At 51.5% G+C, this 12,978-nt stretch overlaps 1 protein-coding gene across 1 annotated transcript in view; it reads left to right on the top strand.

The window, feature by feature from the left end:
* Positions 1-12,978, top strand: part of LOC137639889 (myotrophin-like) — a 44,333-nt gene that overhangs the window by 10,978 nt on the left and 20,377 nt on the right. The window contains exon 2 of the mRNA XM_068372152.1: positions 3,857-3,970. Coding sequence (XP_068228253.1) covers positions 3,857-3,970 — 114 coding nt within the window. The remainder of the gene's footprint in view (positions 1-3,856; positions 3,971-12,978) is intronic.

The following is a 12,978-nucleotide window of genomic DNA, read 5'->3' as shown; positions in this document are numbered from 1 at the left end:
CTCCGACAACACCACAGCCTTGGCTTACATCTCCAAGCAAGGAGGGACCCATTCGAGGAGCCTATACGAGATAGCAAGGGACCTCCTCATTTGGTCAAGAGGTCTAAACCTCACCCTAGTTACGAGGTTCATTCAGGGAAACATGAACGTCTCAGCAGATCGCCTAAGCAGAAGGGATCAGGTCATCCCCACGGAGTGGACCCTCCACAAGAGCGTATGCAACAGACTTTGGACCTTGTGGGGTCAGCCGACAATAGATCTGTTTGCCACCTCCATGACCAAGAGACTTCCCTTGTACTGTTCCCCAGTTCCAGACCCAGCAGCAGTTCATGTGGATGCTTTCCTGCTGAACTGGTCCCATCTCGACCTTTACGCATTCCCACCGTTCAAGATCATAAACAAAGTCCTTCAGAAGTTCATCTCGCACGAAGGGACACGGCTGACGCTGGTTGCTCCCCTTTGGCCTGCAAGAGAATGGTTCACAGAGGTACTTCAATGGCTGGTCGACGTCCCCAGGACTCTCCCTCTAAGAGTGGACCTTCTACGTCAACCTCACGTAGACAGGTTGCACCCAAACCTCCACGCTCTTCGACTGACTGCCTTCAGACTGTCGAAAGATAAGCTAGAGCTAGAGGCTTTTCGAAGGAGGCAGCCAGTGCGATTGCCAGAGCAAGGAGGATATCCACTCGTAGAGTCTACCAGTCCAAGTGGGAAGTCTTCCGTAGCTGGTGTAGAGCCAATGCAGTTTCCTCTACCAATACCTCTGTGACCCAAATAGCTGACTTCCTTTTACACCTTAGGAATGACAGATCCCTTTCGACTCCTACGATTAAAGGGTACAGGAGTATGTTGGCTTCAGTTCTCCGCCACAGAGGTTTGGACCTTTCTTCCAACAAGGACCTTCAAGACATCCTTAAGTCTTTTGAGACTTCTAAAGGACGTTGTCTACCCACTCCAGGGTGGAATTTAGACGTAGTCTTAAGGTTCCTTATGTCACCTAGGTTCGAACCTCTCCAGTCAGCTTCCTTCAAGGACCTTACCCTCAAGACACTTTTTCTCATCTGCCTTGCAACAGCTAAAAGAGTCAGTGAGGTTCATGCCTTCAGCAAGAACATTGGGTTTACATCCGAATCTGCAACATGTTCTTTACAGCTTGGATTCTTAGCTAAGAATGAACTTCCTTCACGTCCATGGCCTAGATTGTTTGAAATACCTAGCCTCTCCAACATGGTAGGTAACGAGCTAGAGAGAGTTCTTTGCCCTGTCAGAGCTCTGAAATTTTATCTTAATAGGTCAAAACCTATTCGAGGACAGTCAGAAGCCTTATGGTGTGCAATCAAGAAACCTTGAGACCCATGTCCAAAAACGGAGTTTCGTATTATATAAGGCTTCTGATTAGAAAAGCCCATTCTCACTTAAAGGAGGAAGACCTTGCTTTGCTGAAGGTAAGGACCCACGAAGTGAGAGCCGTAGCTACTTCGATGGCCTTTAATAAAAACCGTTCTCTGCAGAGCATAATGGATGCAACCTATTGGAAGAGCAAGTCAGTGTTTGCATCATTTTATCTTAAAGATGTCCAGTCTCTTTACGAGAACTGCTACACCCTGGGACCATTCGTAGCAGCGAGTGCAGTAGTAGGTGAGGGCTCAGCCACTACATTCCCTTAATCCCATAACCTTTTTTAACCTTTCTCTTGAATGCTTTTATTGTTGTTTTTATGGTTGTTACGGTAGGCTAAGAAGCCTTCCGCATCCTTTTGATTTGGCGGGTGGTCAATTCGTTCTTGAGAAGCGCCTGGGTTAGAGGTTGTGTAGAGGTCCTTTAGTAGGGGTTGCAGCCCTATATACTTTAACACCTTAGAGTTGATTCAGCCTCCTAAGAGGAACGCTGCGCTCAGTAAGGAAGACGAACTTTTAAAAAAGGCAGAGTAACGGTTCAAGTCGACTTCCTTACCAGGTACTTATTATTTCATTGTTATTTTGAGATAACTGATTATATGAAATACGGGATACTTGGCTATCCTTTAATCTTGTACACTGGTTTTCACCCACCCCCTTGGGTGTGAATCAGCTACATGATTATCGGGTAAGTTTAATATTGAAAAATGTTATTTTTATTAGTAAAATAAATTTTTGAATATACTTACCCGATAATCATGATTTAATTGACCCTCCCTTCCTCCCCATAGAGAACCAGTGGACCGAGGAAAAATTGAGGAGGTGTCAACAAGAAGTACTATAGTACCTGGCCATAGGTGGCGCTGGTGAGTACACCCCCTTCTAGTATTGTGATAGCTGGCGTATCCCTCCCGTAGAATTCTGTCGGGCAACGGAGTTGACAGCTACATGATTATCGGGTAAATATATTCAAAAATTTATTTTACTAATAAAAATAACATATTTCAAGAAGTCCATCCCAGTGCCAGAACAAAGACTTATTTACTTCGGAGGGGACATCGACACAGTCTTTGGTACTCCCCATCCTTTGTTAGCTCCAACTGCTAACTTATTAGTAGAGGTAGTAGAGTATCCCTGGAACGTCTTATTCCAAATAGTCACCTTCACATATGTTCGAAGGGTCATGGGTCCTAACATCTCAACCACCCTCTTTCTTTGGTTCTGATAAGGGAACAGGCCAAGCGAGACCTATGATGGTGTCTAGAAGAAACAAACTTTCTAAGGGACTCATCCCTTATGAAGCCTTTCCGGAGCTCTTGTTCACAGACGCGTCAAAGGAAGGTTGGGGTGCACACCTACGCCTGCATATGGCATCTGGATAGTGGTACATGCAGTTTGTCTATGCCATATAAACATGCTGGAGCTGCGAGCAGCTCTTCAGGCACTCCAACACTGTTGACCTCTTTTAGTTGGTCACTTGGTGGTGTTGATGAGTGGCATATGTGAACAAGGAAGAAGGTTCTGTGCCACTGCAACTTTGCCAGCCAGGAATAGAAATCCTCAAGTGGTCAGTGCTCATTTCGATTACGGACATCTAGGCAGAAAAAACATTGTAGCAGACAAACTGAGGGTGAAATGTGGTTGGTTCCAAATAGTCCTTGAATCCTTGGATAGTGACCAAGATCCTGAGTTTGTAGGGTTTGCCGACAATTCACCTATTTACGTCACTGAACCACAAGCTCCAAGTCTACTGGTCACCGGTGCCAGACCTGGAAGCAGCGTTCGAGGACACGTTCCAACATCCATGGGATGGCCTGGATGTCTATGCTTTTCTGTCGTTCTACTTAATGAGTAGCTTCCTGAATTGAGTTCGAACCACTCCCTAGCTCAACACGACTAATTGACTAGTGGCCCCAAAATGGCCCCCAAGTAAGAATGGTAGTCAGACCTTCTACTGTTACTGATAGAGACACTAACACATATTGAGCTCAGCTGTACCCCGGATCAAGTTCCTTGCCAGTTGGGTTTTGGACGTCCACTTGCCTAAGGGTGCCTCTCTGTCTCCATAGTAAAGAACGAAAGGTTTGTATTTTTGTAGGAACAAATTACAAATTTGGAAGTAATTTGTTTGCAATCAAAAGTGAGGTATTTAACTGGGTGAGTGTGTAAGCGAGGTGGTCGGTCTGCCCCTCGCTAACTAGTGGAGAGTCGTTTACACCTCGCACGAAAGTTTATGGCTAGATTCCAGCTCATGTTGAAACATATATGTTCAGTAAAGAACCCAGGTTTGTATAGTTAGGAAAAATAGAAATTACAAATTTGTCATTATCTAATTATTGTTCATTAGTCAACTACTGCATCACAGTAGAAAATATTTAAAATGAGCGCACTAGTCTTTGATTAAACACCAAACTATGAATTTTATATGATTGACTTGAATTTTTTTTTCTCCCACGCAGCAAGGAACCGATGTTAATGTTGCTATTGAAGGTCGACCTCCTCTTTGTTTAGCTTCAGATTACGGCCAGTCTGATGTAATTAGATATCTCTTAGAAAAAGGTGCAAATGTCGATGTAAGTATTGATTCTCTCATATTTTTCTTACAGTTTCATCGAGTTAAACTTACCATTCATAATAATTGATTGAAGTTTTTAAATGAATTTTTCTTGTCAGTGTAAATGTGCTTGAAAATAACTGTTAATAGAGTATTTGTTCCGTAACCAAAATACAAACCACGCTATTTACAGAGGGTTTACCTTTTAGCGCAGCTGAAATGACGAGCCAATAGTTTTAACGAGGGTTAATTACCCCCGCGCTAGTTAGCGGGGGGTGGGGAAGGGTAGCTTGCTACCCCTCCCCCCTCCACACACCGGTGACTTGCTTCACTTCACTTTTGGCTCGGCGGTGATCAGACGTGTCTACTCATCGCCCTCGTGACAGCCTTTAATTTTCTGCTTTTTCTTTTCAGCGTGTGTGTTGGTTGGAAGTTGACCTTCAGTTATTTCTTTACAATGCGTACATGCCCTGGAGTTGCCGGTCGTCCTTGTGGGACTTTCATGTCGGACGTAAATACGGATCTGCACACCCTCTGCCCTCAATGTCGGGGCCGACGGTGTGACCAGGAGAACATGTGCCGTGAGTGCAGGGAGTGGTCTGCCTCCCAGTGGGAGAGGTTTGGCCGTCGGCGTAAGAAGAAGTCCAAGAGAGACCGTTCTCCTCTGGGGTTAGCCTTGAAGGAGGAAGGTTCTCGGGACTCTTCTTCCGCCGCCCAAACCTCCTCCGAAGCTCCCCCTCGTCCGCCTCCTAAGGAGAGTCGGCCGAGTGGGAGCGCAGGCCCTTGTTCTGTTTCCCGACCTTCGGTGGGGGGAGAGGGCGTCGCCTCCCATAGCTAGGCGGTTCCCCCTCCTCCTCCGGGGGAGGTTATTGATAATGCCTTATCCAGTGATGATCTTTTACAGATTTGGTCGTCCTTGGGGCTTAAGGGCTTGCCCTCCAGGGTCGCTCTTATTGACCTTGTCCCGTTGGGGGCCGCTGTTAAGCAGTCGCCGGCGGTAGCAGAGGTAGACCCTCTGTCTATTGTCGACGTCGTGGTGACAGAAGCCTCCGACGTGGCTGGGCCTTCCGCCGCAGGTGCTGTTGCGGGTGATGTTGCTAAAGGCTCTCCTCCTCCTTCCGTACATCCTTCGAAGGGGGAAGTGAGTCCTTCGGTCTCGGCTGCTGCTCAGCTTTCTTCTGAGGGAAGTGCTTTAACGGAGACTCCCCTTCGGAGGATCGATGGTCCCGACGATCTTCCCCGAGGCCGCCTCCGCCGTAAGGCTCACCGTCCGCTACGCCACAAGGGCCTCCCTTCCCCTTACAGGGGGACTAAGAGGCGCCTTTTTGGGTCTTCATCCTCCGGGGGGGACTCTCCTCGTCAGCCTCAACCTACAGCTCCGCCCTCCTTGAACCTCTCTGCAGACCGCTCATCATCTCCTGCCAGATCTTCGCCTTCTGGAGAACTCGTCACCCGACGGGCAACGGTCCCTTCTGGGCTAAGGGATCCTTCCCTTACGCGAGCAGTGCTAGCACACAAGCGCTCTCCTGCTCGCCAGCGCTCTCCTGCTCGTCGGCTCTCTCCTGATGTTTGCCCCCCTCGCCAGCGCTCTCCTTCTCGTCGGCTCTCTTCCGAGCGTCAGCGCTCATTTGAGGACCATCGCCCTGCGGTCTCTGACCACCCTTTAGTTCCTGCTGAACTCCCTGCTCACCATCTGCCTGGTCCTGTGGCTACGCAACATCGTGCTGCGCGTGTGTCAAAAACACATGTTCGCCAACGCGCCAGCGATCTCCCAGTTCCTGCTCGTAAACGCGCCGCGCCACCTGTCCTTTCACATGACACGCGTCGACCTTCTGCTCGCCAGTGATCACCTACGCGCCAGCGATTACCTCCTCGCCAGCGTTCACCTGCTTGCCAGCGCGCACAGGCGATCTTAGTATCGCCTATACAACAGCGACAGCTAGCGCGCCAACGTTCTCCAATGCTCCTGAAGGAACATGGTTCGCCAGCTTCTAGCTCACCATCGCGCGATCGCCCGCCTGCGCATGCTGCTCGCCATCGCTCGCCATTGCACGATCGCCCTCCTGCGCATGCTGCTCGCCATCGCTCGCCCCTGCACGATCGCCCTCCTGCGGATGCTGATCACCATCGCACCCCATCACGCGATCGCCCACCTGCGCATGCTGCTCGCCATCGCTCGCCATCACGCGATCGCCCTCCTGCGCATGCTGCTCGCCATCGCTCGCCCCTGCACGATCGCCCTCCTGCGGATGCTGATCACCATCGCACCCCATCACGCGATCATTCACTTGCGCATGCTGCTCGCCATCGCTTACCATTACGCGGTCATTCACCTGCGCATGCTGCTCACCATCGCACGCCAGTGCGTCGACATGCCACATCGCGCCATCGCCAACTTGAGCGACTGCACTCACCAGCTCGTCATCGATCGCCTGTGGATCTACATCGCCAGCGATCTTCCTCACCTACACGGCAGCGCGTTCCCTCGCCGTCGCGCCAATGCTTGCGTTCGTCGCCTCGGACACGCGTTCATTTACCTGCCCACCCTCGCGCCCACTCGCCTGCGCGACCGCTCGCCCGCGCGACCATTCGCCCTCGCGCGCGACCATCGTTCGCGGTGAATTCCGCAGCCGGTGGTAGCAGCAGGAACGCGTGCTCCCAGACGGCACTCGGGATCACCTCCATCCAAACACAGGTTGGTAGTGCAGGACGAGGAGAGGTTAGTACATCATTCTTCCCCACCTTCTTTTCAGGCAGGTACCGTCGTGTCCACTCCAAAGGATCGCCCGATCCCTTTCCCTTTAGCGAGGATTTTGGACTCTGTGTCCTTGGAGCAGCAGACTTGGTTTGGTCCTCTGGCACGGGCATTAGTGAGGGTTATGAAATCAGCACTCGCCGGCCAGGGTAACAAACCAACGGCTGTCTCTCCTACGCTGAAGAGAAAGAGAGGAGTGGACTTCGTGGTGACTTTCCCCAGGGCGAAGTTGGTGACTTTCCCCAGGGCGAAGTTGGTTCCTAAGGGGTCGGTCGCGAAGGTCCCTTCTCCTGCACGAGTACTCTCTCCTTCTCCCGTGAACGAGGCCTTTCCGTCCTCAGGTGAGTCCAGTGGGGCGGTAGTCTTCCCCTCGGCACCAGGGGGGGAGACTTCGCTTCAGGCAGGAGAATCGTCTCGTGAGGAAGGGGCCCCTCGAACCTCGTTGTTGGGATCCTATATCCCTCCCAGGAGGGAATCCAAGGATTCCAAGACCGTCCCTAAATCCTCTGCAAGGATTCGTCAGGAACCCACGACTACCCAGGGGAATGTCCACGTATCACCCCAGGAAGAGATTCCTGGGGCAGGAGACTTAGCTGCCAGCCCGCAGGGAGGAGAACAGCAAGAATCCGAACATGCCTTCTGGCAGGTCCTAAGCCTGATAAGGCAACTTAACAGGCTTACGGATCCAGTCATCGCCCCCCGTGAAGGCAAAGACACGATTCTGGATGAAGTGTTTGACGTTCGGAAGGCCCCTAAGACCAGTTGTTCCACTGCCGGGAACAAGCTCATCCCTCCTCCTCGCCTCCAGCAGAGGAGGTATTTCGAGATCCTGCGTGAGCACAACCTCGCCCTTCCTCTCCATCACTCTGTGGAGGAGCTGGCGAAGGGAGTTCCCCTTGAGAAACACTCTGCCCGGCAGGTGTCGTTCTCGGCGGCAGAGATCCTTAACCACGAGAAGGTCGCTAAGTGTGCCATGCAGGCCACTTCGTGGCTGGACTTCTGGCTAGGATCTCTGGGCATCCTATTGCGATCGGAGGACTTGTCCAAGGAGACCAATAGGAAGGCCCTAGAGACCTCCTTGCTCTCGGGCACCCGCTCCATCGAGTTTTTGGCGCACCAGGTTACCACCCTGTGGGCCAACTCGGTGTTGAAGCGTCGCGATGCTGTGTCCGAGAGATTCCATCCGAAGGTCCCCGCCGTAGATGTGTGTAGGCTCCGACATGCTTCCCTTCTGGGGGAGAGCCTGTTTGAGCCTCAAGACATGGAGCGAACGGCTGAGAGGTGGAGGAAATCCAGCACGGACTCCCTCCTCCACAGGGCCCTTACAACTCGGCCCTATAAGCCTCCAGCCCCGCCACAACAGCAGCAACAGCCTCGTAAGGCTCCCAAACAGGCACCGGCAGCTAAGAAAGGGGTGTCTAAGCCCCAGCCCTTTCCAGCCAAGGTCAAGAGGGGCGGTAAGTCGTCCAGGGAAGGCAAGACTCCTAGGGGTGGCGGCCGCGGCCGCAAGCCCTAGGGGTGGCAGTCCCCCTGCATGTCCGCCTGTGGGGGGATGCCTTCAGCGTTGCGTCCGCAGGTGGCAGCAACACGGGGCCGATGCTTGGACGGTCTCTGTGATCGGCCAAGGTTATCGCGTCCCGTTCACAACATCTCAACCTCCCCTGACAGCGAATCCAGTGTCGTTGAGCTCCTATGCCACGGGATCGGCAAAGGGGCTGGCCCTTCAGGCCGAAGTCAAGACCATGCTCGAGAAAGGTGCTCTCCAGGAGGTCGTGGACGGCTCCCCAGGCTTCTTCAGTCGACTCTTTCTTGTAGAGAAGGCCACTGGAGGCTGGAGACCCGTCATCGATCTCTCAGCTCTGAACAGGTTTGTCAAACAAACCCGGTTCAGCATGGAGACAGCAGACACGTTCAGACTTGCGGTGAGACCACAAGACTTCATGTGTACACTGGATCTAAAGGACGCGTACTTCCAGATCCCAATCCATCCGTCTTCCAGGAAGTACCTGAGATTCTGCCTAGACAACAAGATCTACCAGTTCAAGGTGCTGTGTTTCGGTCTCTCCACAGCTCCTCAGGTGTTCACCAGAGTGTTCACCCTGATTTCATCTTGGGCGCACAGGAACGGCATTCGTCTCCTTCGTTACCTGGACGATTGGCTGATCCTAGCAGACTCGGAGTCGACCCTTCTTTGGCACTGAGACAGGTTTCTGGATCTTTGCCAGGATCTGGGGATCGTGGTAAACCTCGAGAAGTCCTCTCTGCAGCCGTCCCAACGACTGGTTTATCTAGGCATGCTAATAGACACCAATCTCCACAAAGCCTTTCCATCAGACGACCGGATAGCAAGGCTGAGGAGGGTGGTGGAACCCTTCCTCAGGCAAAAAGAACTCCCTGCCCAATCGTGGTTGCGTCTCTTAGGCCACCTATCCTCCCTGGCCCGTCTGGTTCCAAACAGCTGCCTCAGGATGAGATCCCTTCAATGGCGGCTCAAGTCCCGGTGGAATCAAGGATCCGATTCCCCGGACATTCTGATCCCAATGGGGTCTCTGGAACAGACGGATTTGCGGTGGTGGCTGGCCGACGAGAACCTGCGGAAGGGAGTGAGTCTTCTCGTCCTCCCCCCGGAATTGACTCTGTTTTCGGACGCGTCAAAAGAAGGGTGGGGGGCGCACGTTCTGAACCAGAGGGCCTCAGGCCTTTGGTCAGAATCAGAAAAGTGCCTACACATCAACCTGCTAGAATTGAAGGCCGTCTTTCTGGCTCTTCAGCAGTTCCAACGGTCCCTGGCGGGTCACTCCGTGGTGGTGATGAGCGACAACACCACGGTAGTGGCTTATATCAATAAGCAGGGAGGCACTTTTTCGCAACAGCTATCCCATCTTGCAGTAGAGACTCTGAGGTGGACCGAAACCCACTCGATAACACTATCAGCTCGCTTCATTCCTGGCAAGAGGAATGTGATCGCCGACAGTCTGAGCAGGGCTTCGCAGATAGTGAGTACCGAGTGGTCTTTGGATCCTCAGATAGCCAACAAAGTCCTGACTTTGTGGGGTTCCCCGACTGTGGACTTGTTCGCGACAGCCTTGAACTTCAAGCTCCCGCTGTACTGCTCACCAGTCCCGGACCCCAAGGCACTCTGGCAAGATGCTTTCCAGCAACGGTGGGACAACATCGACGTGTACGCCTTCCCACCGTTCTGTCTGATGAGAAGGGTGCTCAACAGGACCAGACTATCGGTCAACTGTTCGATGACTCTGGTAGCTCCGCTATGGCATCACGCGGAATGGTTTCCGGATCTTCTGCAACTCCTGACGGAACTCCCAAGGGAGCTTCCTCCACGACACGAGCTTCTCAGACAACCCCACTCCGGTGTCCCTCACAGGGCCGTAGCCTCGCTTCGGCTTCACGCCTGGAGACTATCCAGCGTCTCCTCGCGGAGAGAGGCTTTTCGCAACAGGTTGCGGAGAGAATGTCTCGGCACCTGCGAAGGTCCTCTGAGGGAGTCTACCAAGCAAAGTGGAGAGTCTTTTGTGGTTGGTGTCGTGGATGGGGTATCTCTCCACTCGGTGCCACTATTCCAGCAATAGCGGACTTCCTCGTGTATCTGCGAGAAAAAATGCACCTTTCTGTCTCGGCAGTGAAAGGCTATCGCTCAGCCTTAAGCTTGGCCTTCAGATTGAAGGGCGTGGATATTTCTTCATCGCTAGAACTCTCTTTACTCTTACGTAACTATGAGCTTACCTGCCCCCAGTCGGAAGTGAGACCCCCTCCTTGGAACGTGGTTCGAGTCCTCAGGTCTCTTAAGAGACCTCCCTTCGAGCCATTACGCCAGGCCTCCGATCGCCACCTGTCTTGGAAGACGAGTTAGTGAACTTCATGGTCTCTCATACGACATTGCCCATTCAAGGGGATGGGGGGAGGTAACGTTCAGGTTCGTCCCTGAGTTTGTGGCCAAGACTCAGAATCCTGGAGTGCCGGATCCTCGGTTCGACTCTTTCAGGATCGCGAGTCTCCGTTCTGTAACAAACGACCCAGACCAGCTGCTACTATGTCCAGTGAGGTGTCTGAGGCACTACTTGAAGAGAACGGCTGCAGTCCGTCCTCATGTGCGAGCTTTGTTTGTGAGCACAGGCAGGACAAAGAGGAGGGTCACCAGGAACACCATCTCAGCTTGGATTCGAAGGGTTATCCACCATGCCCTGAATCCTGACCCTCCTCCGTCACGTCGCCCTCGGGCCCACGATGTCAGGGGTATTGCTACATCCCTGGCCTTCAAGAGAAACTTCTCTGTGACGCAGGTACTTCAAGCTGGGGTCTGGAAGCGTCAAACGACCTTCACAGCCCACTACCTGCAAGACGTGACCCACAGGAGCCTCGATACGTTTTCTATCGGCCCTGTGGTGGCTGCACAACAGCTGGTCTAACCTCAGGCTCCTTTTTGGACAAGTAGCAGTAGGTTGAGGGCGTTGTTACCCGGTCTTAGTCTGCGTGAATGAAAGAGTATGTCTGACCCTTACTTTTTTCTTCATTCTCCCCTCTCTTGGGGAAGCAGCATCCTGGTCCTCGCATAGCTGACCTCGACCTCTGCAGGTAACCCATGCTTCTTTGTGCTCCTAGTATTAAGCTTAATACTGTTGCGTCTCCCATACCCTGACGAGGTGGTATGGGGAACGTCCTATCCTAGAATTCCTATCTGAAGGTCTCAAGGTCAACTTCATAGGACGAGTCACACTCTCCTCCTCACACTGCTTATGTAGGCCACTCGTTCCTAGCGATGCTAGGAACTTGTGAGGTACAGGGGCTCCCTCTCTCTAGTGCTGCTCACTGAGGGATCGAGCCCCCGGGCAAGCCGAAGTCAGTAAGGCTGGGGACTTTCCACCCTTCCTAAGGGGTAAGTCACCCTCTGTAAATAGCGTGGTTTGTATTTCGGTTACGGAACAAATGACAAATTCGAAGATAATTTGTATTTTTCCTAACCATACAAACCTTAGCTATTTACACATATGTGCCTGCCATCCCTGACCCCCAAGTCAAGTCCTACCTCTAAGTGAAGTGAAGCAAGTCACCGGTGTCTGGAGGGGGGAGGGGTAGCAAGCTACCCTTCCCCACCCCCCCGCTAACTAGCGCGGGGGTAATTAACCCTCTTTAAAACTATTGAATGCTCGTCATTTCAGCTGCGCTAAAAGGTAAACCCTCTGTAAATAGCTAAGGTTTGTATGGTTTGGAAAAATACAAATTATCTTCGAATTTGTCATATTGTTGTAAATTATTGTACTTCCCCACTCGCGAGATTTTACATAGATATTTTCATTTAAAGTACAGTATTGACAAATTGGCAAATGCCTCATAGCTACGAGATGCTTTAATAGCTGTGGAGTTTTAATTTGTACATAGAAATGATATCCACTTATCTTTTTAGGATGTTCCTATATGCAATACAATCTTCTACATGTAATAAGAGTATGACTTTAGCAAAGCTAGAATGGCTGTTAAGCTTTTAACGAGGTAAACACAACTGGATACCTGGTAGTGAGTAGCCCCCCACCCGACAGGTAGCGTCACCTTCACTTTGGTTTCAGCTGCCTTTCTGTACACTTTTCAGCGGCCTACATTGGCTGGATTTTTCAGGGTGATTGCAGTGTATTTGCTTGTTGATAATGTCGGTTCCTGGGCAGACATGTGGCTGTGGCCTGGTAAACCCCGTTAGGGTTGTGGCTGATATGTGAGCAAGTCAGAAGTCACCCTCATTAACTATATTGTTTCTGCAGGGCCCATGACTGTTTGCAGGATTCCCCATCCTGAATGTAGGGAGTGGCCTCCTGTGCAGCGGACCAAATTTGCAAAGAAGAGAAAGAAGTCGAAGAGAGCTTCTTCGGAGTCAGTCTTGCACATTTTTCTCCCTCTGACATTGAATCCAGTGTATGAAATAAGAAGAGGAAGGAAGCCATTATCCTTCTTTAAGGGTGTTCCGTGAGAGAGAGAAATAATGCCTTCCACCAGCGTAGGCAACACTCCGTGTCTCTCGTCGGTGGCATGTCTTTGTTATTGATGGTGCATTGTTGGGAGAGAAGTATCTTGAGATCTTAGCAGCCACTAGATCCCGGAAGTCTTCTCACCTATACACAGACACTCGAGAAATGAGCATTTGTAGTATGAGACTTATAAACCATTGTTCTTTAATAGGGAGGTTGTTTCAGCGCGAGTTAGAGACGGTCATTAGAATTGTTTAAGGAGTGGTTAAATGCTGGTTGTTGTATTGTGGAGTGGAA

The sequence above is a fragment of the Palaemon carinicauda genome, chromosome 4 (genome assembly GCF_036898095.1).
Source record: "Palaemon carinicauda isolate YSFRI2023 chromosome 4, ASM3689809v2, whole genome shotgun sequence".
In the NCBI taxonomy this organism is placed as follows: domain Eukaryota; kingdom Metazoa; phylum Arthropoda; class Malacostraca; order Decapoda; family Palaemonidae; genus Palaemon; species Palaemon carinicauda.
Note: the sequence above shows the minus strand (reverse complement) of the source record. Positions and strands in the feature narration are given on the sequence as shown.